The following is a 25,505-nucleotide window of genomic DNA, read 5'->3' as shown; positions in this document are numbered from 1 at the left end:
TATAAATGGAGGCAATTTTCAGAGGTCTACCTTATAAGAATGTGTAAAAAAATCCAAATATTTCCATTACACTACCAAAATCGCGCCGGAAGTCATTGAAAAATACGAGCTCAGTAAGAATGCGAGAGGAGGCATAAGGTGAGGAATTGCATGGTATGGAGAACGAGAAAGCCATTCAAGAAGAATTTTTGGTGTAAGATTTTATAGTATTCAAGCCAAAAAAATGGTTATACGATTTTCCTGCTGAATAATCCATTAAAGAACTCATTATGCCTCTTTAGCGTACAACCAGAATACTTTTGGATTTTCGACTAGAGACAGCAGTATTAAGCAGATGTGATACCTGTGCAATGCATTTTTTTGCATTTTATCTTCGTATTTGGACGTCTATGTCGGAAGTAACAAAAAATTAATTCCTTTTTCTGGATGTATAAAATGAGAAAAGTATTTTTGGACAAAATGTTTTCTATATTCACTGCTCTCGGCAGCTATGATGCTATATTTATCAATTTTAAATGGAAGAAGGAGTTCAATGAAATGAGAATACGCGATAAAACATGAATAGACAATAAAATATGGATGTGCGATGAAATGTGAATTTTCAATAAAACGTCAATATGCAAATTAATAAAGAATAATACTGGAAGGTGCTGGAAGTTCATCGGTTCCGAAGTTTCAGTCGCATTTCACAGTTTGAAGAACTTATTTGGACGACTCAGATCTCATCCACCAGGGAGGACTCATCCACTATTTTCGCACCAACGAGGCAGTGGGCTGGGCATGATTTCGTTCTTAGGTGAGCGTACTGGGTTGTGGTTTGTGGAAGACGCAAGTCTTCGGCGTGGAAATATTTCTTAGAAACTTGAAATCATGCTTCGATTGTAAGAAAACCATAACGAGGATTTATCGCGAATGAACGAATGCTATTATCAAAAGGATAACCACGATAGTGTTTTCGCGTGAAGTATTTTTTTCATTTCGAAGCTGTAAGTAAGTTATCATCGATCGTCAATCCTCGGATTCACTTGTCTTTGCAACTCTTTTTAACCGAATCTTATCACATTCACGCACGTCTTCTTCTTTACACCCTAAATTATTTGTTCCATTAGGAGAATTTCCTTCCCTACCACTATTTTTAGTAATTCCTCATCAATCGCTCAGAAAATCCAATATATATTAATGATTGTTTGACCTTAGACTTGAAAATTCTCCGGTAGCTCAGTGAAAATGCTTAATATGATTATTAAGCTGACTATTGGAGGAAAGTGTGGGGCTCTGAAGTTACAATATTCCTATTATATTCTCCTTTTCTGTCTAACCGACGTATTTGGTAAAGTTGTAACATATTCTTGTTTGAATACAGTAAAAAGCTTGTGGTAAATTCAATTGGGAGAACAGGTGAAGATTTCAGATAATTTAGTTTACCTGTATAATGCTCTCCGGCATGATGATTTTACAGTAGAGCAGAACTATTTCATAGCAGTTTATTCTGTTGAAAATATAGTAGGCTGGGTATAGCCTTTACTCACTTCATCAGATAAAATATGCTGACACGGATGCTTTTAGCTGATAGTTTACTGGATATCTCGTACAAAGAACTTTGAAACTTTTTTCAAAGTTAAAAGTGGAAGAAAAAAGGCAAAACCTTGAAGGTTTCGAAGTTTTTTTTTGACAGTGAAGGCCTAATTTCATTTTGCAAATATCACCCGTTGATGCTCTATGAATTGAGTATGAGGCAAGATATTAAATGAATGCGTATTAAATAAATTTAAATATTTAATCGAGGAAAAAATTAGTAAAACTTTTCAAAACTTAAAGTTTCGGAGGTGGTTGTCTTGCAGTTGATCGGGTTTGTCAAAAATATTTCTCATTTGTTATTAATGGTGGTCTCTTGCTGCATATAATTTTCATGATTTTGTTCTTCATAAGTTTTAATGGTCGCAGGAAAAACCGTATGATGGGTTATATCTCCAGGAGGAATATTTTACTGCGAACAGTAGAGTTTTGATAATGTCACCTCATAAAATCTCTACAAATTTTTAAGAAGCAAAAATCGGCTCAAGGTGCCGATAAAGGAGGCAAACTTCCTCTCTCAGTTAATTGGAATCCGGCGAACACAAATCGTAACACTAGGATGGCTCGGCGATGGAGCAAACTATTCCGCCAATTTGTATGATTAAAAATGTCGTTTCTATCGGCACTTGATAAGCCGAACCTTTCTGGTAGTTAAGCAGATGTTTATGCGTCGTCAACTAACTCTGCCTAAACTTGGTAAACAAACTTCTTCTTCAATCACGAGATTGTTACGAGAGAAGGGGAGAGAAATTTCTGTTGGGAGAACGAAATGGGAGAGGGATAGGTTTATAACGATTTGTGTGAGTTGGGAAGGGAAGCTATGAAGTGGGAGGGAGAAGATGATTATGTGCGTGAATTGCTGGCGGGAAGACTTTTCGGACGACGAAGTTGAACGGGAGGAGGTGAGGTCGGTGAAAACTGAGGAAGATGGATTTCAAGAAAGTGGGGAATGAAAATAGATTCGCGAGAGAAGGGAAATTGAAAATGAGGATGAGGTCGGTATTTAAAGATTGTTTGAACTTTGAAGCGGATGTAAACGAGGAAGGAAATTAACCAGGATAAAAACTAACAATGGTAATTTCTACACTTAAATGTATAACTCTACTACCGACCACGGTTTTGACATTCTATGACATTTTCAAGGATGTCAAAACCATGGTTGGTAGTGGAGTTTTACATTAAATTGCGGAAATTATCATTTGTAGTGTTTATCATGGATGCATCTCATTTCCACCAAGTCGATCCTCGAAAGGATTTTATTCTTGGGCTTACCAGTTTTATGTGTTGAGAGGGAGACTAACCAAGTTTTCTAAATCCGATTCATATCAGTTTTTCGTCATAAAAATCGTGATACACATCTCCAAAAGAAAATTATGCTGTTTAAATTGGCGTCTTTCCCTTTATCAATTCCTATCTGCACCGTTAGTTGTTACTGTGTGGAGATAATAAGAACTGCTGTCCAGAGTTTGCCTCTCTGATTAACGAGGCCTGTCTGTATTCCCGGGAGAAGGGAGCTGGAAAATGAGGTGGGCATTAAAGGTGGTTTGAAACGAATGTAAAAGAGGAAAGAAATTGGGTTGATCAGTTTTATGCGTTGGATTGGTAGAGGAACCAATTTCCCCAATTCCGATTCATATCAGTTTTTCGTCACACAAGCCGTGATACACATCTCTGAAAGAGAATATTGCTGTTGAAATTGACGTTTTATTATCTTAAATATTTTGTGCACCATTACTTGTTAATATGCGGAGATAATTAGCATTGCGGTCCAGAATATTTGATTTGCGTCTCAGCTTAATTGATCCTATATAAGCTGAATCTTATTATTTTTTAATTTTATTATAGTCTTGAAGTAATTTTGGATTTGGTGGAGTATCTGCTATGGCGTTTCACTGGTACGCGAATGGAATATTTTCATGGCGGTAATTTTCTTCGTGTAGCGGTCAACCATCGACGGCTCCGTAAGTAACAACCAGACGTAACGCCCAACCTGCCTGAAGTATTTCTCCACATATCCTCGCATAGCTTTCGGTATAAGTTTTGACTTTTGAAGTTTTTAGTTAGCGGAGATTTCAAGAGAAAAGTCGGAAATCTCCTAGTTGGAATATTTTTTCTTTCCTTTTTAAAAGTTTACTAGCTTTTATGGAATAAAAAATATTTCTGCTCGACTCTTTTACTTTAGATTTGCATATTTGTCAGATTATTTGGATGGTAGTTGGATTGAGGAATAATCTACGGCGAAAAAAACAAAATGAGCGTAGGAAACTATCAAAAGTGTTGAGGTAAGAACTCTGAAATCCTTCCGTAAGACTCACTCAATGCCTCGGAAGTTCACGTAGGTGGTTCACCCTGGTCTGCGTTCACCTTGAGCGACCTCCAGAGTCTCGGTTAAGGGATAGGGGAAGCAGCTCAGCTAAAGGAGAGAGGCGTACGTTGAAAAAACTTTTCGATGGGACAGGAGCCATAAGACCTTTTAAATTGGTTGGAAACGTCGGGTCTGAACCTATTTGAACTTATATCAAAGCATTGCTGGTTCCCTTTAACTACAATCCATGGTAATATTTCACTACAGATGCCATGGCAGTCATTCCCTCTTCGAAAGATGCGTATAATAATGAGGTTATCACACTGTAGACTGCCTGTGCTACTGAATGGTGGTGCAATAGTTATCACCATCGATGGGCCCAAGTATCCCAGTGTGGAACTTCTGGCACGTAATCCAATTTGGAAATGCATACGCGCACGACTTTTGATTTTACAATAGATTCCATAAACGGTTATTTATTGATGAAGGGAAGCCTACTTTCCAGTTTAACGTGTATTAAAAATTGTTAGGAAAATGTGGCGCTATGCTTTATATTAATCAGGATAATTAAACTAATATATCGTCTTTGATGTGATCCACTTCTTTCCAAGTTCTTACTCACGTGGATCTGGTGATAATGGATTTCTTATTATTTCATTAAGAAGGATGTGTAGCTATATGCCGTCGTAGGTTCAAGGATGACACCTAATGGAAAATAAAATGCTGAAAAAATCCTTTTATCGACCGGAAATGGGGAGATGTAAGTTTGAATTCTATCATGTCAAGTGCTTCGACTTTTTTTCGGCGAATATCTTACTTCTGAAATTATTGATTTTACTTCAAGGAAAAGACACGGTTTTCTCTTCACTCTTGAATCCATAGCGATAGTTTAAAATATTGAGGCTTGACGACTAGCGAGGTAAAAGGAGAGTTAGTGTGTGCAAACCTGCGAGTGAAATTAGGTTTTACTTCTAAGTTAGCCTAGAAAATGTGAAAAAAGGTCTCACAAAACCGTTTGGGACCTCATAGAAGACAAAAGCATTTTCCCTTATTCCTGATAGCCTGCCTTTATTGTTATCCGCACTCCTGCTACCTCTGTCGATTTCCTCCCAGTCATGCAGCGTCTTCTCCAGAAACACAAAGGCCCTACCCTGTGGGAGATTTTCCTCAGAATGAGTGACTTGCGGGGATGAGAACGTAGAAAACTGGTAGGGAGCAGGAACGTTTGGGAAACTGGATCTTTGTGTCTGGTTTTTCGCCCTTCAGTGATGACCCCTGGGGATAATTGGTGACATGACTCTTTACGTGTCGTGGTTTCTTGAATGTTACAAACGAGGATCCTCAATTCGGCCTCTAAATGTGTTGTCACCCGCCGCGCATTTAAATGGGTTTACAGAAGTCGCCACTCGTGTCGCTGATGGACAAATTGATCCGAGTTTCACTGGGAAATAAGGTAAAATTATGGCTGCTAAGCAAAATTCATGCGCATGTTGATGTTATCTATCAAATTCATTACTTTTCCATGCAATTTCTCGCAATGAAAAACATCATACTGAAAAAAATTGGATCACATTGGACATTTTTGAAAACCGATTATAATGGGACCGAAGTGGCTACAGAAATCAGTCTCCTATGGGATGGAATTGGGCCTCCTCTATATACTCTCCTTGGGTGATATATTCAGCTTGCTTTACACCCTGTCATAAGGGGATTTATGTTATACGTGTCACCAATTAGGGGAGGTTAAATCAAACGGAACTAAAATAATGGCGCTCGAGTTATTCTCTGAAATTTATACCAACGAGTTGACCTTTCCGTGGCAAAGGCTTTGAGATTATTATACCGCTTGCTGTGAATTTTTCTGTTTTAACGAAACAATGAAATTAATTGAATGATGCAGTTTTGGATGTGAGTTCCCATAAATCTTTTTGATTATTTCGTTTAATGATATTATGCACTTGCATGGTGACGTGTAAGCTAATGTGCCCGTAAGTTAGAAACCTGCGATTCACATTTTGAGTTGCCATGTAATTCTTTGGAATATGTATCTCTTCTATCATTCCTTATTGGATTTATGTGTAGGCAATATTGTTAGTGGGACCAACGTATTCTAATAGCACCCCTTAAAATGCGTTTTTACCTTATTTTCAGATGATTGTAGGTTTAGATAATATTTCTTTGCATTATTGAAGCCTGCAAGAGTAATGTTAAAATTTGAAATATGTTTTGGAAACCAATATTAATACATTTATAAATCCTTTAGAAAATTAAAGAGATGCATGTTGATGTAAATCAGATAAGAAGGCCAAATTTAACAAGAAATGACTACGTTTTATTAATTAGGAGAAATATTTTGATAATTTTAATGTGGCGTTTTGTAGCTCCTTACTAATGGATCTCAGGCTATTAGCCAATTGCCTCCTATAGCTATCATGGCTTATTTTATGTGACTTAAGTGATGAGAAAAAAATAAGTAAAAAATATTGGATTATTCCAACTCGCTCTTCATATTACCTTATCCCATTTGCCTTGAAAACTTTGTTCATTTGTCTTGAACACGGTGTTAAAATTTCAGCTGGGATAATGAATTAAGACTCCCACCCCATACAGCTCGAAAGTTAATTTGAATGTTTGATATGTCTCCACAAAATATAAGTGAGCGGGAAAAATGTATGAAATATTTTTTAAATTATAAAATTAGTTATAAATACTCTTTTATGTCAAAAGATTGCCTCGTAAACGTTAAATTGCAGCTAGATATATGTGACTTGACCGGGAGTTGGCTACAGGGTAGCATTTCTCCATTGTCATTGAGCCTACAAAATTAGCATATTAGTCGCCGCCAGAATCTCAATTCTGAGATGAAAAATGAGCGAATATAGTCGAAAAAAAATTCATGTTTATTCCCTTCATATCTGTGGATTGTTTTGCTGCAAAAAATGCTCTTATACGTTATGGAGGCTATGGGCTGTGACCTGTTTTCTCCAGAAAGGACGTACATTTTCTGACTTATTTTTTTGAAGAGATGCCAATATGCTGTCTTGCCAATGTCAATGTCTTGAAGAAGGCTAACCTGATTAGTTCACTTTCAATCTGAATTTTTTTCTTTAAAAAGGTGTTTCATCTTCAGAAATGCTTCACTGTCTAACGAACATAGGCATGGTATCAAGAGTTCTAGTCCAATTACCAACTGCCGTTGCTCCCGTTCCTGGCAATACGACGTACACCAGTGTATTGCAGTTTGGCCTAAGATGTAGGCCAAACCAAGCCAAGTTTGTACTGGTAGTAGCCTCCCATCGTGTTTCGTAATATTTTCCTTAGTTTTATTACGAGACTAGAATATATTTAGCGCTAATCTTACAAATTTTAGCGAAATTTTGTACCAATGGAAGTTTTTAAGACTACTGATCGAAAACTTACAGAATCAAAGCCAAGTAAAATCTAAGTACACTCCCAGAGAAGAGGGCCTTTGGAAAGTACTCCCCTATCTTTAATGTGTGAAATTCACACGCCTGTGCCTTAGTTTGGGTGAGCTATAACCTCACTTTACTAAAGCACACTCCGGGATTCGGACTCGGATTCAGTTAGTGTGTGCATATCTCAGTGCAAGATGAGAAACACTATTCCTGCAGGTGTCATAAATAGCAGAAGTGAAAGAAAATGACTTTCCTGCTTATATGCTGAATTAATTTCTTAACTCTTCCTCAGTTTGAAAATCTTTATTAGGACGAAAAGTTTGCATTCTTTACTCTGAATACAATTTCATTATCCATTATAACGAATACTTATTAGAGATTTTACGCGTTGCTGAGATACATTAAATTGACGAAAGAAATAATTTATTGTAAAGGCACCTAATTATGAAAAAAGATCCTGCATTATAGATTCAAAAATTTTTGAGATATTATTCAGTTTTTTGGTGAAAGATTTCGTTCGCCTCGGAGTGAAGAGATTGAGGGGCGCCTTCAGGCGTCAGTGAAGCGAGAAGGATACTTTGGTCAAAATCAGGGCCCAAGGCAGTGCGGTAAGCAGGCTGGGGGTAAAGATAGGTAATCATTTGACATGAAAGTGTATTTTTAGCTAATTTTTTCATTCGAAACAAAGTATTCATGCGTTTTCACCGTACACTTCTTTCTGCGGAGATCTATCAAGCATTCAAATTAATATATGTCAAGCGTTCAGGCTTCCCTTGGTGGAACCACATATCTATAGTGTGAAACAACTCAGTTTGTAATTCCCCACAAACCTTTATTGTTCCGACCCTGAGTTCCTAGTACTAGATAGTCCACCCTGATGACTATCTGACTATAATAATGATTATTTAGTAGTTGCTACCCAGGGTATGAATAATATAGTTTTAAGGAACATTGCAAAGTTGAGTTATTTCGCACCGCACATTCAAATTAACTTTCCAGCTGCACGGAGTCGGAGCCTTAATTTATTATGCCAGCAGAAATTCTTACATCGGAACAAAATCGTTAATAAAAGCTGGGGTACTTTATATAAATTATAGCTAGGCTAACCATCAATCATTCAAATTAATCAACTTTAGAGTGGATGGCGATACTTGGTGGAACTGTGTAACATGAAATCGATTGTCATTTCTTTGAAAATGACTTAGTGCACAGTGTCGAAACCTGGGTCTACCTACCAAAAATTTGCGAAACATACAATTTTTGTGACTCTGTTTTTATGTTTTATTCAGATTGACTTTGGAGCTGTATGAGGTCGGAGCCTTAATTCATTATCCCAACAGATATTTTTACTTCGGAGCAAAGTGCTCAAGGAAAATGGGAGCAGATGGATACGGCATGTAAATTATAGCGATGCTGACCATGCGCAGGTACAACCCTGGGGTGGCAAAGGTCTAAGCAAAAAGATTTCGGCCGCCTCGCAGTGGGGATGTGGGGAGATTGAGTGGCGGCCTCAGGCGTTGGCGAAGCGAGAAGGATACTTTGGTCAAAATCAGGGCCGAAGGCGGGGGTGCGGGAGCGGCTAGGGGGGGTTAGGTATGGTGTGTGGTGGGAGGAGAAAGTTCCGGCCTTCGCGTATACGTGTGTGGGCTCGGGTCGAATTGGATGAGACTGTCGGCGATAGGGGGATTGCGACCGACGGGGTCGGTTGGGTCGGGGGAATTACGATCGGGGGGGGGGGGGGGGGGGGGCGGGAAGGGGCTCGAGACGGCGGGTGGAGAGGGGCTTTGATGGCGCCTGGACGTGAGGTGATTTCCGGAAAAGGGGAGGAGGTGGCCTTCCTCTTTCATTCCCTCCACTCCCTGGGTCGTTCGTTCTCTTGTTCCGCCTCCCAATACCTTTTAGGAATTAGATTTGGGGCGAAATCGTCGATGGCTGGTGTTAGGGAAAGCATATCGAAGCCGCACTATAGAGGAAACCTACGTTCTTGAAATAGAAACGTGGTCATTTGAACATTTCTTTGTTAGATAACTGTTACTTATGTTTCTGATGTAAGTTTTCGCGGCGTCCAGGTTCGCAGTAGGGTAGATTTCCGGGTTCCTACCGCGTTGCCATGTTAATGGCGACGTTTCACCAACTTTGCTGTAGGCGTCCTCAGGTCAGGATCTCTCAACCTGCTGTGGAACTTCACCATCAAAATGACAACGCGGACGGAACCCGGAAAGAAGAGATGAATTTTGAAACCTACTTATGACGAAATTCTGTTTGAGATCATTTGATCAAAGCTCTGTTAGAATTAATTGCTGCCTACGGTAGAGAAATACCATAGCTAATATTGAGGTGTGAATAATTTGCATTCAAAGCGAATTGCTGCTACGATTATGTCTCTGAGAGACTAGAGGCTTTTCTTTTTATTCTCGTTAATAGATGCTTCCATTATACCCGGAGTCGAAGTTTGATTACAAAAAAAGCTATTTTTTTCCACAAGGAGCTAGTTTAAAAATAAATCCATCTTGGTGCAATGGAAACAGATTTTTTCTAAGAGACAATATATTTCAATAAAATGTTTCTTGATAGTTATGACACAAATGGATGTACAATCGAATGAATTTCACAAAGTGGAAACGTCAACTTTCGATATAATATGCTCTCGGAACTACGTCGATGAGAAAGGTTTGGTGTGCGGTCATAATGCTCAGCACACTACACCATCTGCGAGAAAGAGCATGTTAACGTTAGCATATAATTTTATGGACCTTATTATTACGTAGTGAGAAGTAATTGCCAACCCTTTGCTGGCCATCGTTGCTGTTGGATTTTTTTTGCAAATTCCTAAAGTTTTTCTTTCATGGAGCTTATTTGGAAAATAATTACGCTCTGGAAATATAACAAAGGATATTTAAGTGAAGAATGTTGTTTGTATATTATACTTTCCCCAGAGCCTCTGTTCGGTGCAAAATGATATTCTATGCATAATAATAATGATAATTTGGCATTAAGTGTATGAAACACCGCTAAAGTCCATTACACCTAAAAATAATAGAGTTCCATGATAGATGTTCCCTCTCTCGGCCATAGTTTCACTTTACTCACTATGAACAGGCATTACCACCATATTTTAGAAAATGTATGTCAGAGGTGAAAGAATTTTGTTGTTCTCTTTGTCGTCGATGAGGTTTAACTAATATAATTTATGGAAGTTTTCTGAAATAATTTGGCTATGCTGGGTGCGTAATATCTGTGGACTCGTGCGGAAAAAATAGTTTAGAAAAATATAATTAAATTAGAACGAAAAATTTATGAGCAAAACAGTGAATTTGTGAATTAAGGCGAAATTTTATTTGAGGGGTGATATTTTGAGTAATGAATGCACTTACTGTCTAATTCTGTCCGTCAATCATTCTCAACATGGAATTTTTAATGCATTAAAGGAAATATAAATTAAAAACATAGAATAATGCGACAGGCGGAGTGTGCCTAAGGATTTTTGAACTAGCTTAGCTTTGCTAGAATGCTTTTACATAGACTGTTAGATCGATTCTTGATAGAATGATAAATCGAAATAGCACAGAAATAAAGGTATTAATATGCACAGTAGTCACTTTAGGGAACAGCAAAACATCTATTGATGTCATTATCCGTTGGGAATATTATTATTATCATCATTACATTGTTACAAGTAGGCCATTGGCCTAGTGGTAACATGAACATACGATGCAAAAAGAAATTGAAAACATCATAACGGAACCCTTGGTCCCATGGTCTCTTCAACAGCTTTTTAAAAATAAGTGGACACTGATTATAGCTCTTATTTTAAAAGCGCTATCTCTATGAGAATAGTTGGAAGTTAGATATGGGAAGGCAATCCTCTCTTACACAAAGATGTAAAATAGTGTTCAATCAACCTGCAATGTACAATCAATGAAGCATTATGAAGGCTGTGTAAGCCCTGCACGTCTTGATGTTTTGGCATGAATATTAAAAAAGCTAGTCTCAGATTTGGTCATGCTTTATCTCAGCGCGTGTAGTGATTGCCCCACTTTGTCGCAGTCATATGATCGCTTTTATTTCAGTATCACTATATTGTAATAGCAGAAGGTTATTTGATGGAATGAAAACTCGTATTTCGTGCCCTCTTTCTCCGTAAAGTTCGATCAAAACAGTTCAAACGAAATGCCATCAACGGTAATATGAATCAAGCTGCTAATTTTGACGTGAATGTATGTGTATCTACTGTCGGTCATTTTCAGGGAAAAACTGTATTTGGTATCCATAATCGGCCATGATGGTGCCCTTGACGAGGTTTTGGAATCATTGCCACATTGAGAAAATATTTAACTTTTTTTACTGCAAGCTACATTATCATGTATTCAAGTAAATTGATAAAATATTTCCTCTATAGCTTGGACTAATTTTCTGCTTAGAACACATTTGGGATCATAACTGCTTTGATTTGGGGGATTTAATTTTTCCGTGACTCCAGAAAAAAGGTTATAAATCCTTGAAACAAACGGTGCTAAGTGCTTGAATTTTAGAGTCAAGTGAAGGAATATTGCGGAAATATTTTTTTATAATATTTCCTTCGCTTGTATAGCACATTATAAACGATCGTGATGAATCAGTTTCTGAAAAGGCGCGCACAAAGTTTCATTTATTAAAAAAATGGTCGCATTAACTCTTCGTCGGCAATCAGGTGAAAACTTCGGCAACAGTTCCCACGAATGGTCTTCTTTCCTCGGTCTCATTTCACGGTGGCAATGGCATTCTAATGGAAAAGTGGGGGACTCTAATGGCTTTAGAAAAGAGAGATGAAAGAGGAAGGAGGTTGATAACAGAAAGGCTCGGAAAAGGAAGGGATTAAGCGAACCTTCCTCGCATGGGATGTCTAACGAGAGATCGCAGGGAAAAGGAACTTCTTTTCAGAGGAAGTCTTGGGGAACCTTTTTTCGTATCGCAAAAGGACAGAGGAATTGGAATGTATCGCATGGAGCCATTTTCGATATCGGAAGTAGATGCATAAGAGATGAGAAGGAGAAACTGACCACCGCAAAAACATTGGTGTATTTCCACAGGTCCCATTCCAATTCATTTGTTTTAATTTTCAAATTATAAATAATCAGCGCGAATCGCACATTTATTCTTACTCGAAACGAGTACGAGAAAATTCACCAGTACTCGACACCATTATTTATCCACATCTCGTCTAATTCGTTAGACAATTCATAAGGCACTATTATTAGCCAAAAAGTGTACTATCAAAGTAACTTTTTTAAACTTATCGCATTCTTTGGAATTCCGTTTAAATTTAAGATGCATGGATTTAATTGGTTCTCGTTACCTTGGTGTGAATCGGATTTTTTCGTTGCCGCTGGCCCTGTTACCAGTCTGAAGAATTCTGCATTTTTAGTGCTTTGTGATATATACCTCGTTTGAGCTGAAAACTGAGGTTGAAGTATATACAGATAATGCTGGAAAATGGAACTTCTTTTCAGAGGAAGTCAAAGGGACCCTTTTTTCTTTATGCCTAAGAGAGGAATTGGATCATATCGCATGGAGTCATTTTCGATATCGGAAGGAGATGCGTTAGGTATGGGAGGGAGATACTGACCACCGCAAAAATATATGTATATTTCCACAAGTCCAATCCCAACTTCCATTTGTTTTTCATTCTCAAATTCCAATCAGAGCGTCACGAGTACGAATAAATATACGACTACTCTCCACGAGTATTTATCCTTGACTCGTATAATTCGTTAGGTAATTCTTAAGGCACCGTTATAGCCTAAAATTTTTACTGTCAAAATGACTTTTTTTTTGAAAACAGATCGCATTCATAGGAATTCCGCTTGAATGTAAGGTGCATGGATTTATTTCATTCTCGTTACATTAACGTCGAGAATGAATCGGGTGAACTCGTTGTAGCTCTCCTTGTTTTACCTATTTGAGGATTTCACATTTTTAGTAATATGTGATATCTATCATGTTGGAGCTGAAAACTGAGGTTGAAGTATGTAGATATCGCAGAAAAAGGGACCTTCTTTTCAAAGGAAGTCTTGGTGACCCTTTTTTCGTCACGCAAAAGGACAGAGGAACTGGAACATATCGTATCGAGTCATTTTCGATATCGGAAGAAGAAGCGTAAGGGATGGGGAGGAGAAACTGACCACCGCAAAAATAAAGGCGTATTTCCAAAAATCCCATGAACTTTCATTTTTTCATTTTAAAATCCTAATCAGCACGACTCGTAAATTTATTCTTATTCAACAGGAGTACGAATGAATATACCAATATTAGTCGCGAGTATTTATTCACGACTCGTGTCATTCGTGAGGTAATTCTTAAGCTAGTACTATTGCCAAAAAAAGTCACTCTCAAAATGACTTTTATAAACTGATCACATTCCTTGGAATTCCGCTAGAATGTTAGGTGCATGCATTTAATTGGTTCCTGTTACATTAATGTTTCTGTTACAATAAAATCAGGTTCATTCGTTGTTGCTATCTCTGTTAAATGATTAAGAATTTCACATTTTTAGTGGTATGTGATACCTATCGTGTTCGAGCCAAAAACTGAGATGGAAGAATGAAATATAATGGATAAGGAAGTGCATAGCCATTTATTGATGGTGTTCATCAGGGTATATCTAAATATTTATGACATTAAGAAAATGCAGAGTAATATATTGCTGCATGGGATCAAAAATATTTATGAATGCTTGATTACATAGCAAATAGTTTTTTCAGAGATATGACTCCCCTACTCTGGTGTGTTCTCTATTTTTGGCAATAGCGGAAGCATTACAATGAAGGAATACATATTGGAAGGAATACTGACCCATATGCGATCATTGTAACAAATAAATTGAATTTATAGTGGCAGTTGCCTAGAATGGTATGAAAATGTGCTTAGTTTTGGTGGTATTCATAACGGAGTGTGTGGTGGTATAAAGAATGGAGTTAACCAGTCGCTATCGCGGTGTTAATCGCGATGAATATACCCATGAAGATTTTTTTACAAGAATTCAATGAGATTTTAAAATCGATTTTCATTTCATTTCGCCATAATATAATATCCATGTGGTTGGTTACTTTATCATCTCCTCTCATTCGACGAAGTCTCATCCAACTCATAAAAATTGGGTAAAAACTTTCCTTTTACTTGGAACCATGACATGTATTAAGCTAAGGAAGTTATCATCGGACTGAAATCAATCAATGATGGTCATCTCTCTTTTTCATTAAATCTTTGAACTTTGGTTTTCCTGTTTACGAACAGAAGGGTCACCGAATAAAGAATTTAGGGTTTCAGAGTATGCTTGGAAGATGGCAAAAAAATCACTCATTTTATCACTGAGAGTGGTAAAGATGCTTAGAAATATCCCAATTGAAATGGTATACATGACTTGTATGTAGTCATCTAAAATATTGCAATAGATATTTGTGTAAAATACTTCTCTATTTCATAAAATTTTTGAGAGTTGAGTTTTAAAAGAAAAGAAACACGGAAACTAAAGTAATGCAAAAAAACTTCTCAATGCTGTTGTTCATTGGCCAGGAAATATTGCGAAAAATTAGTGCATTATCTTAGTTCATTGGCGAAGTTGACCTATGTAATATCGCTGCAGTTAGGCTCATCAAGAGAGGATCGGCTAAAACTGGCAATGTCGCGAGTGAACGGGCCAAGTAACTCTTTGATTTTTTTGTACCAAATGAATTTTGAATTAATTTGAATGCTGGACTCAACACTTCATTGGCATTATGCTGTCTGGAAAAAAATATTGTCTGTCGATCCTGACTCGGAAAGGAAAGAGCATGTGGGGTGAATCAGGATAATGTTAATGAGGGAAGAAAATTACCTACTGGAAAGTTAAATTAAAAAATGCGAATTACTGCAAAATGTTTACTCCTTGGAACTTTCCTACCTTGTTATCCCATCTTTGGTGTCATCTTAGTCTTTTGTAGAGTAGAATTTTGTTATTAAAGTTTAATAGTAGCTTGGTTACCTCATTTTCACGTTTTTTTTTGCTTCGGAAAAACACGGTCAGCCATTTTCCTCTAGAAGATCTCTTGTCGCCATACCTTGTCGCAGTCTGGCTGACGTAGTGAGCCTAACTGCTACTATTTCATCGCGAAACCTTTGGAAAGCTTTGTAGTTCGTCGCTCGCTCTTTTTCTTCCCCGCATATTCCCTGTACCTCTCACAGGACCCCATCGAGACAGTGAAGCTAGACAAAAGCAGTTGTGAGAAAAAAGGCAAAAGGACGCTAAAAAGACTATGTCTTGACCCTAATTGCAACTTTAACGCATTCTTTTCCAAAGCAAAAAGACGGAGGTTGGAGCTCCTCGAAGCAGGTACGACCCTTGAGGGAGGAAATTGGAAAAGCTAGGAACGAAATGTCGATATTGGAAGGCTCCTCCAAGGTAGAAAATTCCTTTTTCCCCGAGAAAGGTATAAGTCATGTCGCGTACTAACGCAGAAAAATGCTAAAATAGAGGATTATGATTACAGTAAAGGAGAAAAATATGTTCATCCAACTGCTTCCTAGATATCTCGTATTATAAAAATTCTGTACTATTCAATGCAATGGAAGTGGCTAGCAATTCTTGCTCAAGTGTTTGTCTACAGGAAATGGTGAATTTTTAAAAAGCCTAATTGGGTCTCCTTGAATTGCAGTAAATGCTGTGACACTTTTAGCCGACATCTACTTCCCTTCATAAAAAAATATGGTCAATTTCATCGATAATTATTCCTCGCTACTATTGAATTGTTTTCTCAAAAATTGTTCACTTTTTATGCCGGTGTTATATGCGATATTATGAATGTTCTACATTTATTACTCTATTCACAAAGAATAATAAAAAATAAAATGAAATTTTTTATATTTATGGGAGCTTCAAAGCATTTTTCTGGTAGTTAATTATATCATTTGCGAAGGAGAAATGTTTATACATGGTGGTATAATTCTACTCCTTGCCGAAATAAGGGTTATCTGTTGAAAATATCAAAGTTAGTTGTAATCAAGATATAATTGTCAACCTGAAAGTGCATTTCAATAAGTTCCTAATTGTGTTTCTGGATCATATTTGTATGGTACTATCAAAAACCTTTCTTCAGAGATAATTCAAGTCCTCGCAAAATTGTCATCCAGTTTACCAGTTAATGGCAAGAAAATTAATATCATTCCGCTAAATTTGACTGATTTTAGGCCATTTTTATTGGGATACGAAGGAAATATTCCACGGCAATACCGCATTTTGGGTACACTAGAATTAATCTTACGGATCATAATGACTAACGCGCGTGTATGTTAATTCCTTAGCTAAGAGGGAGAGAATAAAAATGGACTCAATGTGAGCGACTATTTGGCATTGTCAAAGGCCGAATAGTTTTTTTTATGGTGACGTTTGAAATTTGATCGTTTAAGTGGCAGTTATGAATGGAAATATTTGAGCTGACTTTGCCCAAAATAATGTAGATGAGTGGCCATTTCATAATATATTTTTTGCCCATACTGCGGAAAGTAACAACTAAATTTCAAGTTGCCCATGTCTATGAAATTAAGTTTAAGAGTTGAAATACGTTTATGGAAGGTGGAGCTTACAGCTATCATAGAAGTAAGACTTCATCCATGCAGTTACGTAAACTTTGCTAGCGAAGGCTGGGAGTTGCCCTACTTTCGATGCCGCTGCTGGATTGGTAGGGAGAGAAATCATTATCGAAGGCGAATTTTCGAGTCTCGGGTTACAATGGCCGTGAGATGTAATTGCATAGATTTTTTTCGAATATGATCGAACCGATTCATCGCTCATATTGAATTTGATTTTGGAGTAAAAGGTAATCTTTCCTTCTAGGATCAGTCCTGAGATTAATATAGGTTATCTGATTATTATCTCCTAGGCTCCTTGAAATGGATTACGTTAGATATTTGAGAATTGCATGCCGGAGACAGTGATAAAGATAACAAAGAGAGACTGAAGGTAAAAGAATGAAAGGGAAAAATTGCTGGAAATACGAGAAACAGAAAGAATCTATAGGATTACGTCATCCGGGGCTTTTCGGCACTGCAGATGGTACCTGATCAATGACTCGCCAGTCACTTTGTGATGTCCAGCGAATAAGCAGCACTTCGAAAAAATGCTATTGCACGTATCAATCCATTACATGCACGATATTTTTGGGAATATTGGATCCGTTTCCGGGAGTCTAGATTCCAGGACCCTTTTGAAAGACGATGTTTTCGGTGATACCGTTGGAACCTTCATCTATTTATCCGGTAGAATTGAGCATAGTTAACAGTAATTGCACGAATTACTCCCATCGGTTTCATTGTGAATGTTTTTGTCACACGTTCTCGAGGGTGGATTCAAGTCATCCTGAGCAGCAGAAGCACTTGAGCACGAGAGTCCCCAGGCGAGCAGATCTTAATGGCACTCTGCACGCTGGTTCTGGTGGTTGGGAAAAAGAAGGGTGAGGTAGCCGTTTGTTGAGGAGGTACTGGAGGTGTGGGGTAGAATCCGGGCCAGCGGAATTCGGCCGAAATTGAACCTTCATCCTTGGAACGTTCTGGAGTCGATTTCCCAGCACAAGACAGATAGGTGGGGAGGAATGGGATCAAGGAACACCTATTCGGGAGAACTTACATCGTCTCCCGAGGGGATTCGCGAAAGTGAGAATTTCTGAGAAGGTTTTTTTTTTAGAGAACGTTATCCACGGAAAGGAAAAGGGCGTCCATCTTGGTTCTTTTTCCGGAACCATGATACCCGCGGGGGAGAAAAGGGGGATGGATATACGTTGTCCATTAATTTCATCTCGCACTCCGTCACGGGTGTCGAGGCGCCTGGAACATTAATCCTCCATTCTCAGCGAACCTCCCTGGTTGACAGTAGCACTTTCCGGTGTCGGGCGGTTCTTTTAGGAACGGGGAAAAACCTCGTGGTTGAGCCGCAAACACGTTTCGAACGAGCTGGGGAATGAGCAACCTTCTTCCCAATATCTCTTCCCGATTTGCACGCGTTTCTCTCGGACAGTGTCCTGTTAAAACTCTTACCTGGGGCGGCATCCTCGGCTGTTCTTCCCTTCCGCGTTGTTCGAAACCGAGTTCCCCCTCGTGATAGTCTCCTCCGCTGCGGCCGGAAAATTACTCGGGTCTCGGGAGTGATGATCTTCACCCGGTGAAGTTCCTCCTTCGACTCTGTCTCCTTAATAAAGGTGGTCCGGGGCGTCGTGTACGGAGAGCTGAGCGGCAGTGGGCAGGAGATCGATCCTCGGTGAGGGCAGAGCCGGTCGGGAGCCTTGCCAAGATCGGCGCACAGGACGTATCGCGCCGGTGTGGGGGGATGGGTTACCGTGTGGGGGAGGGCTTAGAGTGGGGTGGGAAGGTCTGGAGGCGGTGGAAGGGGTTCGGAGGAACGGTGCACGGGAAGTGGGGTGGGGCGGAGGGGTGGTAGGGGGGTTGGTCACCCCCCTCTCCTCATACCCCTCCCCTATTACCCTAGACTGTTCCCCCCCCCCTTCCCCACGTCCCTCGTGTACCCCTTGCCGTACCCCTAACCTTCCCCACGCTCCCACCCTGCCTTACCTATTCATCCCTCCCTTTTGTTCCCATTCGAAAATAGCCTCCTCTCTCTCTTTCTCGCGCACGATTTCCAGGAGTGGGATGGGAGAAACACAACTGTGTGGCGCTCGGTATAATGCGGCCCCCGCCTCGCTAGTGTGGTGTTGGGGAGTCCCGAATCGAGTTACTGTAATTTTTAAAAATTTTTTTATTTTGTGTAAATTTTATTCCCGAACCACGTTATCTCCCTGTCTCTTTTTCTCCGCCCTCTCTCCCCCCGCTACCGTTTCACTCTCTTTCCGTTTCGTGATTGGTAGAATTAAATCAATGGATACTTGTGCAGGGTTTTTCAGGGGGGCCATATTCCGCCGCTTCAATCGGTCTGTGTGAAGTGGCGTTCACATTCTTCTCGTATGCATCGGTCTTTTCTTTTGGCCTGAATGTGTTAGTTTAGTAGAGAATAGGTTTAGGATTCCATGGCTCCCCTGATATATTTATCGCCAGTAGAAAGTCTATTACTTTTCAAGGTAGTTAAGATGATACAAAATAACATATTCACAGATACACTAATGATGTATGTTCCACAAATTTTTTAATGGTATGAACCAGGTTTCGACACTATACATATGTCTTGAGAATGACGTAGTGTGTAGTGTCAAAACCTGTGTCCGACATTAAAATATTTGTGGGACATACAATATGAGTGTATATGTGATCATTTTTTCTGTTTTAAATTTCCACCGAAAATCCGCCATGCACTCTCACGTTGGTAAGATGATAAAAGAATGTAGCTGTCTTCTTGTGTTGAATAATGTCTTGATAACTCTGAATTTGAATAAAAATGATAGACGGTTTTTTCTAAGAAAACGGCTGTCAGTTGCTCCGAAAAGAGAGGAGGTACTAAGGATATCATTCGAATATTATGTTTCATTAGCGACCAAAAACCACTACCCCCAACGTTCAACCGGAAGACACTTCGTGGGATTACAACATAACTGTTGCCTAGTCAAGCCAATAAACTTGGCGAAAACGCAGAAGCCATGCAGATGCCGGCCTACTCCGTCCCAAAGCTTCTTGCTATTCATTGCATGGGATCGGTCGATACCTTTCAGTTTTTTCTTGAATATCTTTCTTTTCTTGCAAGATGGAAACAGTAAATGGGGGTTTCCTCAAGAGTTTTTTTATGATAAATATATTGAAATTTATAACCAGCTTTCCACATTTTGATTAGTTCATTAGCCTCTGACTTAATTCAGTATGACTAGAACGGTTTTAGTAAATCTTATAGATGTACGTGTTGTCCATTAAAATGTATAGAGCTGATACATTTGTACAAAGGTAAAAATTTGAAAACTGAAAGAGGAAATACTGAATTGAATGGAAGGTAGTGCTTTGAAACAGGTGTAATTACCATTCTTACTAAATATCCTGCCGCAGTCCAATTACGGCTTGCACAATGGCAAACTCAAAGCATGAAAGTGAATAAGCTATTGATAGTACTTTTCCCTTGCTGGTATTTCTTCTTGTTCTATATATCTATCTTGGTGGCTCGTAAGACTGACCAAGGGGAAGATCAAGTATGGATACCGAATTTATGCCTGTATACTTATTTGCGGTGGTCGTTCACTTGGACGCATACAGTTATAATGGAAACGAAATAACGTCAAAACTGTTATCCCTTCGTCCTCCTATTGATTTCGTTCTGTGCCCTAAAATAAGGCGATTATATTCTCATGCGTTGATCGATTTTCCCGCACTGCATTTATCCCAATCCGTCTTTTCGTTTGCGAGAAAAATATGGGAGAGATATGATAATGTATATGTATAGCTGTAACGAAACACTTAAAGCAATAAATGAAGATCGATTGGATCGTGCTAAACCATATTTTGAGGATGTCGCCCTTAGCACAACAGCAGGGCCAAGAGATGGTAGCGGATACGAAACAATTTTCTTCATTGACTGGCCGAATTTCTTCTGATTCGTTCTTCATACTTCGGGAAGAATATGCTTTGTACGAAGTTTATAAGCCGGTACTTATGTTGAAACGGAATATTTTTCTATTTAGGATACTCAAATTTTAAAAGAAAATAAGTTTTTATTAGCAAGTTATAATGCAGCTGCTGCGTCGTCATTCCGCCTTATACAATGGTCTACTTTTCAATCTTTTCAGAGCTCTGGTGCCTTCGCAAACTAAGACATTTTTTGTGAATCAACCACAACGAATAGCGTGAAAAACTTCAATAAATTTATCAATAATCATTCATTCTCATTCATTAAAAACAGTATATTTTCATCTGCGATGTATTTTAAAGATCATTTCCATATTTCATAGAAATAGATAAGTGATTTCCTTAAATTCTATGCAATTTCCAAAAGATTTGGTATTTTTTACATTAAATTGATGATAAATGATGATAAACCAATTGCCATATGAATATGCTAATCTAATCGAGTAGCATGTTTTTAGATATGAAAATTTGAATGGATACAATAGTTGTTTGAAGTATGCCTGCACATTTTTGGAATGGTAATGCTCCACCAAAGACATTAAGAGGGATAGGGTTAATGTTCTTAATTACTCTTACTCGTTCCCATAATCACCATCTTTTCATCGCGCTCTTTGTGTGCCAGTTAAAAAGGAAAGAATAGCCCTCTTGTCTGCTTGCCATTGCATCAATAATGAAAGTTAAAAGAGGCGTAATGTTTCCTCATCGCGGCACAGACATTACGCGTATGATTTACGTCTCTGGTGACCCTTAACGTTGTTCTCACTAGGCGCGGGACATTCAGCATGCGGCGAACATTCGCCGCGTTGATTTTTTTACGACGGCTGTCCCCGCGAGGGGTTGGGGGAAAGGAAAACCACCCTCAACCCCCCTCGACGCGTCTGCAACCACGTCTGGATATACCCCCACCACGATAGCGATTCCGGCCTCGGCTATTCTCCTTCCCCACACCTCAAATTCACCCACACCGAGCCCTACCCCCAACCCATTTAATTTCCTGATACTATTCTTTCCTTCCTCACGGGCTAACACCTTATTTTCTTCCCCTCTGTGTGGCACCTAACAGCGCCAAAGACGCACATAAAATGATCCCGCCCTTTTCCTAGTCTTTATGTCCCGCGTCGTTATACCACCACTACTCCCGTACCTTCCAGCTCCCTCCTCCTTCCCCATGGCAACCCTCATCTCCTACTACGCTATCCCCACATTTCATCCCTAACCACGCTCAACCTTTCTCTCGCCGGTTGCGTCTCTTCCTTCCTTCCCAGCATCCCTACTTTCCCCTCCCTACTTTTCGCTCTTCTTCTCCCGCCCACGTCCTCCTGCCTCAATTGGGTTATCGCGATTTCAACCCCTGATTAATTTTTTCCCTTATCTCCCCATCTGTTCTCTCATCTCTTCTGCGGCTCAATGCGGTGCATATGCCGTCGCGACGAATACCATAGCATTTTCTCCACCCTGGATCTCTAATTAAGTCGCCGATTCTCCAGCTTTTAGTTTTCTGAGGTGGTTTGACGCGTATTCAAACTAAAATGTTCACTATTACTAGCACAATGCGTATTAAAAGTATTGCGTTTAACTCCTAGGCTGGTAGTCTCGATATATGTTTAAGTAAGGGCTGGTTTCAGTTTGAAGTTACGGCAACTTGATCAGTTGTGTGCAGAAATTTGCACATATTCGTGAAATATTTTCTTCCTTCCCCTGTAACTTTTCCTCAAACATATTCCCTAGTCTAATAATCGTAAGCAAACATTTTGAATTGATAGTGAACAGCAGTTTTGTTCCAAGTGAATAGTAATTTTCGATAAATATTCAATTATGCAGCTTTATTTTCAACTCTGTTCAGACATGATGAAGATCTATATCTGTTCATCTGGTAATAAACTTGGTTGTTCACGTACGTGTACGAGTGTTAAATAAACCAAATTAGATTTAATTATAACCTTCAGTTTTTCATTCCATTTCTGCTATTTTTCTTTCAGTCCGTCGTTGAAATAAAATTTTGTATCTTGTTCTCACAACTTAAACTCTCCAATGTTGGGACCAATATGTTTCAGGTTATCGCTTGTAATTATTTAAAAACTTCCTACAGGTGATTGTTGTCCATGGAGTTCAAGGTACTACATTTAATTCTCAGTTTACTTTTAGATAGAGAAAAATAATTTCTTTGCCTCGTTCGGTAAAAAATGTGTCCATCGTCTCCTTGCCAGCAGGACTTTCTTTGCAATGAGGAGGTAGCATACACTTGATCCACTACTATTGTTGCGACGCTGTGAAATAAGTATGCATTGGAGGATAGCATATTTAAAACATAATATCCATGAGAAATACCTTTGCCCCTTAGAATAGAGCCTGGAAACCCACTGTGGGCTGGCAATATCCTTTACCGCCAGTAGCCCTAGCATTGCTTGTCGTCTCGGAGCACGTGTGAGATTTGCAAAAGTCGCTTTAGAGAACACGCATGGAATACATTTTATCCCCTGTAGTGCTCCGATTCACAGAACCGTGCCACGATAAGGCACTGTATTACCTTATCTCAAATTGAATCGCGAAGTTCCAACATTCTCAAACGAAACGGTCGGAAGTTCGATGCAGCGTTCACAAAGCTCTGGCGTAGCCTGTGTTTGAAGTACGAAAACTGAAACTCACAAGTAGAAATGACACTAAATCAAATCTTGTGCCTCATTTAGAATAAAAAATGAAACGCTGTGCCATTTTATATACCTACCTAAAGTCTATTTGGAAAGGTAGAACGTCAGACAGAGTACTAAAATGTTTTGCTTGTATAAAATCGTTTCTGACTTGATTTGGTGAAAGTTCGACATATCGATGATGAAAGAACACAAATGGTAATTTCCACACTTTTTAATTCCAAAACTCAAGAACCTACCATGGTTTCAACACATTGTGTCAGTTTCAAGGCCCTTTTTCCGTGAAAATGACACTATGTGTTGAAACCTGGGTCGGTTGCTGAGTTTTGGAATTAAAAAGTGAGGAAATTACCATTTCTGTTCTTTTTCCATGTCTTGGTTGTGATTGGATCGCCGAAGGTTATATTAAAAATGATATTTAATTATTTTCTTTAAATTCGGCATTATATAAACCCATCTTAGCGCTCGTTATTATCAAACGTATGATGGAGCTGGATATCTTTATATAATATATAGATTTATCCTTCCCTTATTTCCAATTACTTATATCTTTAACTATGTAAACCACCTCATTCGTCAGAATTACATATATGTATGTGGAGGTGACTGTTGCGAAAGCTAATGAGAGAAGATAAAAGGAACCATTGATACAGCTTTACCATTAACTTGGCTGAATTCCATCATCACTCGCCGCACCTATTTCATTCCACTTATATGTGTAGGTCCCAGATGATTTAAACCGTTGTAAGTTCTTTTCAAGCGGTAAAAATATTTGGAGCACAACTAGAATATTGGGCTCAAAACTGGACGCAATATTAGGAATATTGTGGTGGAGTAGTGTGATATGAGAGAGACATTAGTTATTTAGTTTCCCCATTATCTTATCTGATGAAAATTGAATAGTGATATTGTTGAGTGTTAAAGAGACTGGGTTTTAATAAAGAAATATTTTTGGATAAACTTTTATATCGTGTATGTCTTAATTTTTTTCGTGCGATGTGACCCATAGTTATTTTAGTTGCCTTTGCTGTGAAAACAAGTAAAACACAAACATGTAAATATAAGTCGTACTTACATTTTACTGAAATGCTTCCGGAACTCATGGTACAATGGAACTTAGCACAATACTCATGAATATATGGAAGTTAGTTTCGTATCTGCATCATGAAGGTGTATTTTAAAAATTTTGGGGTTCCATTAATTTTTTTGCCCAATTTTAGCTGCGCGTAAGTTTACGGTTATTTTAGGAGTCATTTATTTCTCTTCTATCGAATTGTTTATTCATATACCTTTCTCCGTTAAACTATTGATTGAATATAATTTTCTTTCTCTTTACTTTAGTAAGTGTTTACCATTTCTCTCTTGGAAATACTTTTACGTAGGCACGAACACGTATAAAGCGCACTTTATAAATGAAATACGATTTAAGTTCGGTTGGTGACACCTTCTGGGCCGTAACCGTATTCGCTGAGACATTCGTAATTCTCAGATTACGTCGAAGTTAGGTTAATCAGGAAGATATCCATTAAATACCTGTTCATATTAATGACTATTTCCACGATTTTAATGGGTAATACGTAAAATTAAGTCGAATGAGGAGGAAAACTAACGGAGACCTACATAAATCACATTAACATTCCATGAATGATTCACCACACTATATTTCGCCACTGATCACTCATGACTGTCTTTTTTACAGGGATAGCAGTTAAGAAGCTCCTAGCGAAGGATATTATGCGAGGTATATGTTGAAATATCTTACCTTTCACTGGAAATCCGGTATAATTTCTTCTTTTGGCCCACGATTGCTAGTGTTTCCAGAACCTCGACTACATACTGCGGGAGAAGGATGAATAGGTGAGTGCGTCTTTACTTTCATTTTACTCTGGAAAAGGATGGGATTTTTATTTTAAATTGAACGCCACACGTTATTGTGAATGGGTTTTATAGAGTGCGGCTGGAAAATACAGAACTTGAATGTCACAGGGTGGTTTCTGTGCT

At 38.7% G+C, this 25,505-nt stretch overlaps 1 protein-coding gene across 1 annotated transcript in view; it reads right to left on the bottom strand.

The window, feature by feature from the left end:
- The window catches only part of LOC124168491 (sodium/potassium-transporting ATPase subunit alpha), a 357,715-nt gene extending 339,183 nt beyond the window's left edge, over nt 1-18,532 (bottom strand). Inside the window, exon 1 of the mRNA XM_046546806.1 lies at nt 18,340-18,532. Coding sequence (XP_046402762.1) covers nt 18,340-18,351 — 12 coding nt within the window. The 5' untranslated portion in view covers nt 18,352-18,532. The remainder of the gene's footprint in view (nt 1-18,339) is intronic.
- Nucleotides 18,533-25,505: the final 6,973 nt, after the last annotated feature.

This window comes from Ischnura elegans, chromosome 11, assembly GCF_921293095.1.
Source record: "Ischnura elegans chromosome 11, ioIscEleg1.1, whole genome shotgun sequence".
NCBI classification, from domain to species: Eukaryota; Metazoa; Arthropoda; class Insecta; order Odonata; family Coenagrionidae; genus Ischnura; species Ischnura elegans.
The sequence above is the reverse complement of the archived record's forward strand: the minus strand, read 5'-3'. Positions and strand labels throughout refer to the sequence as shown.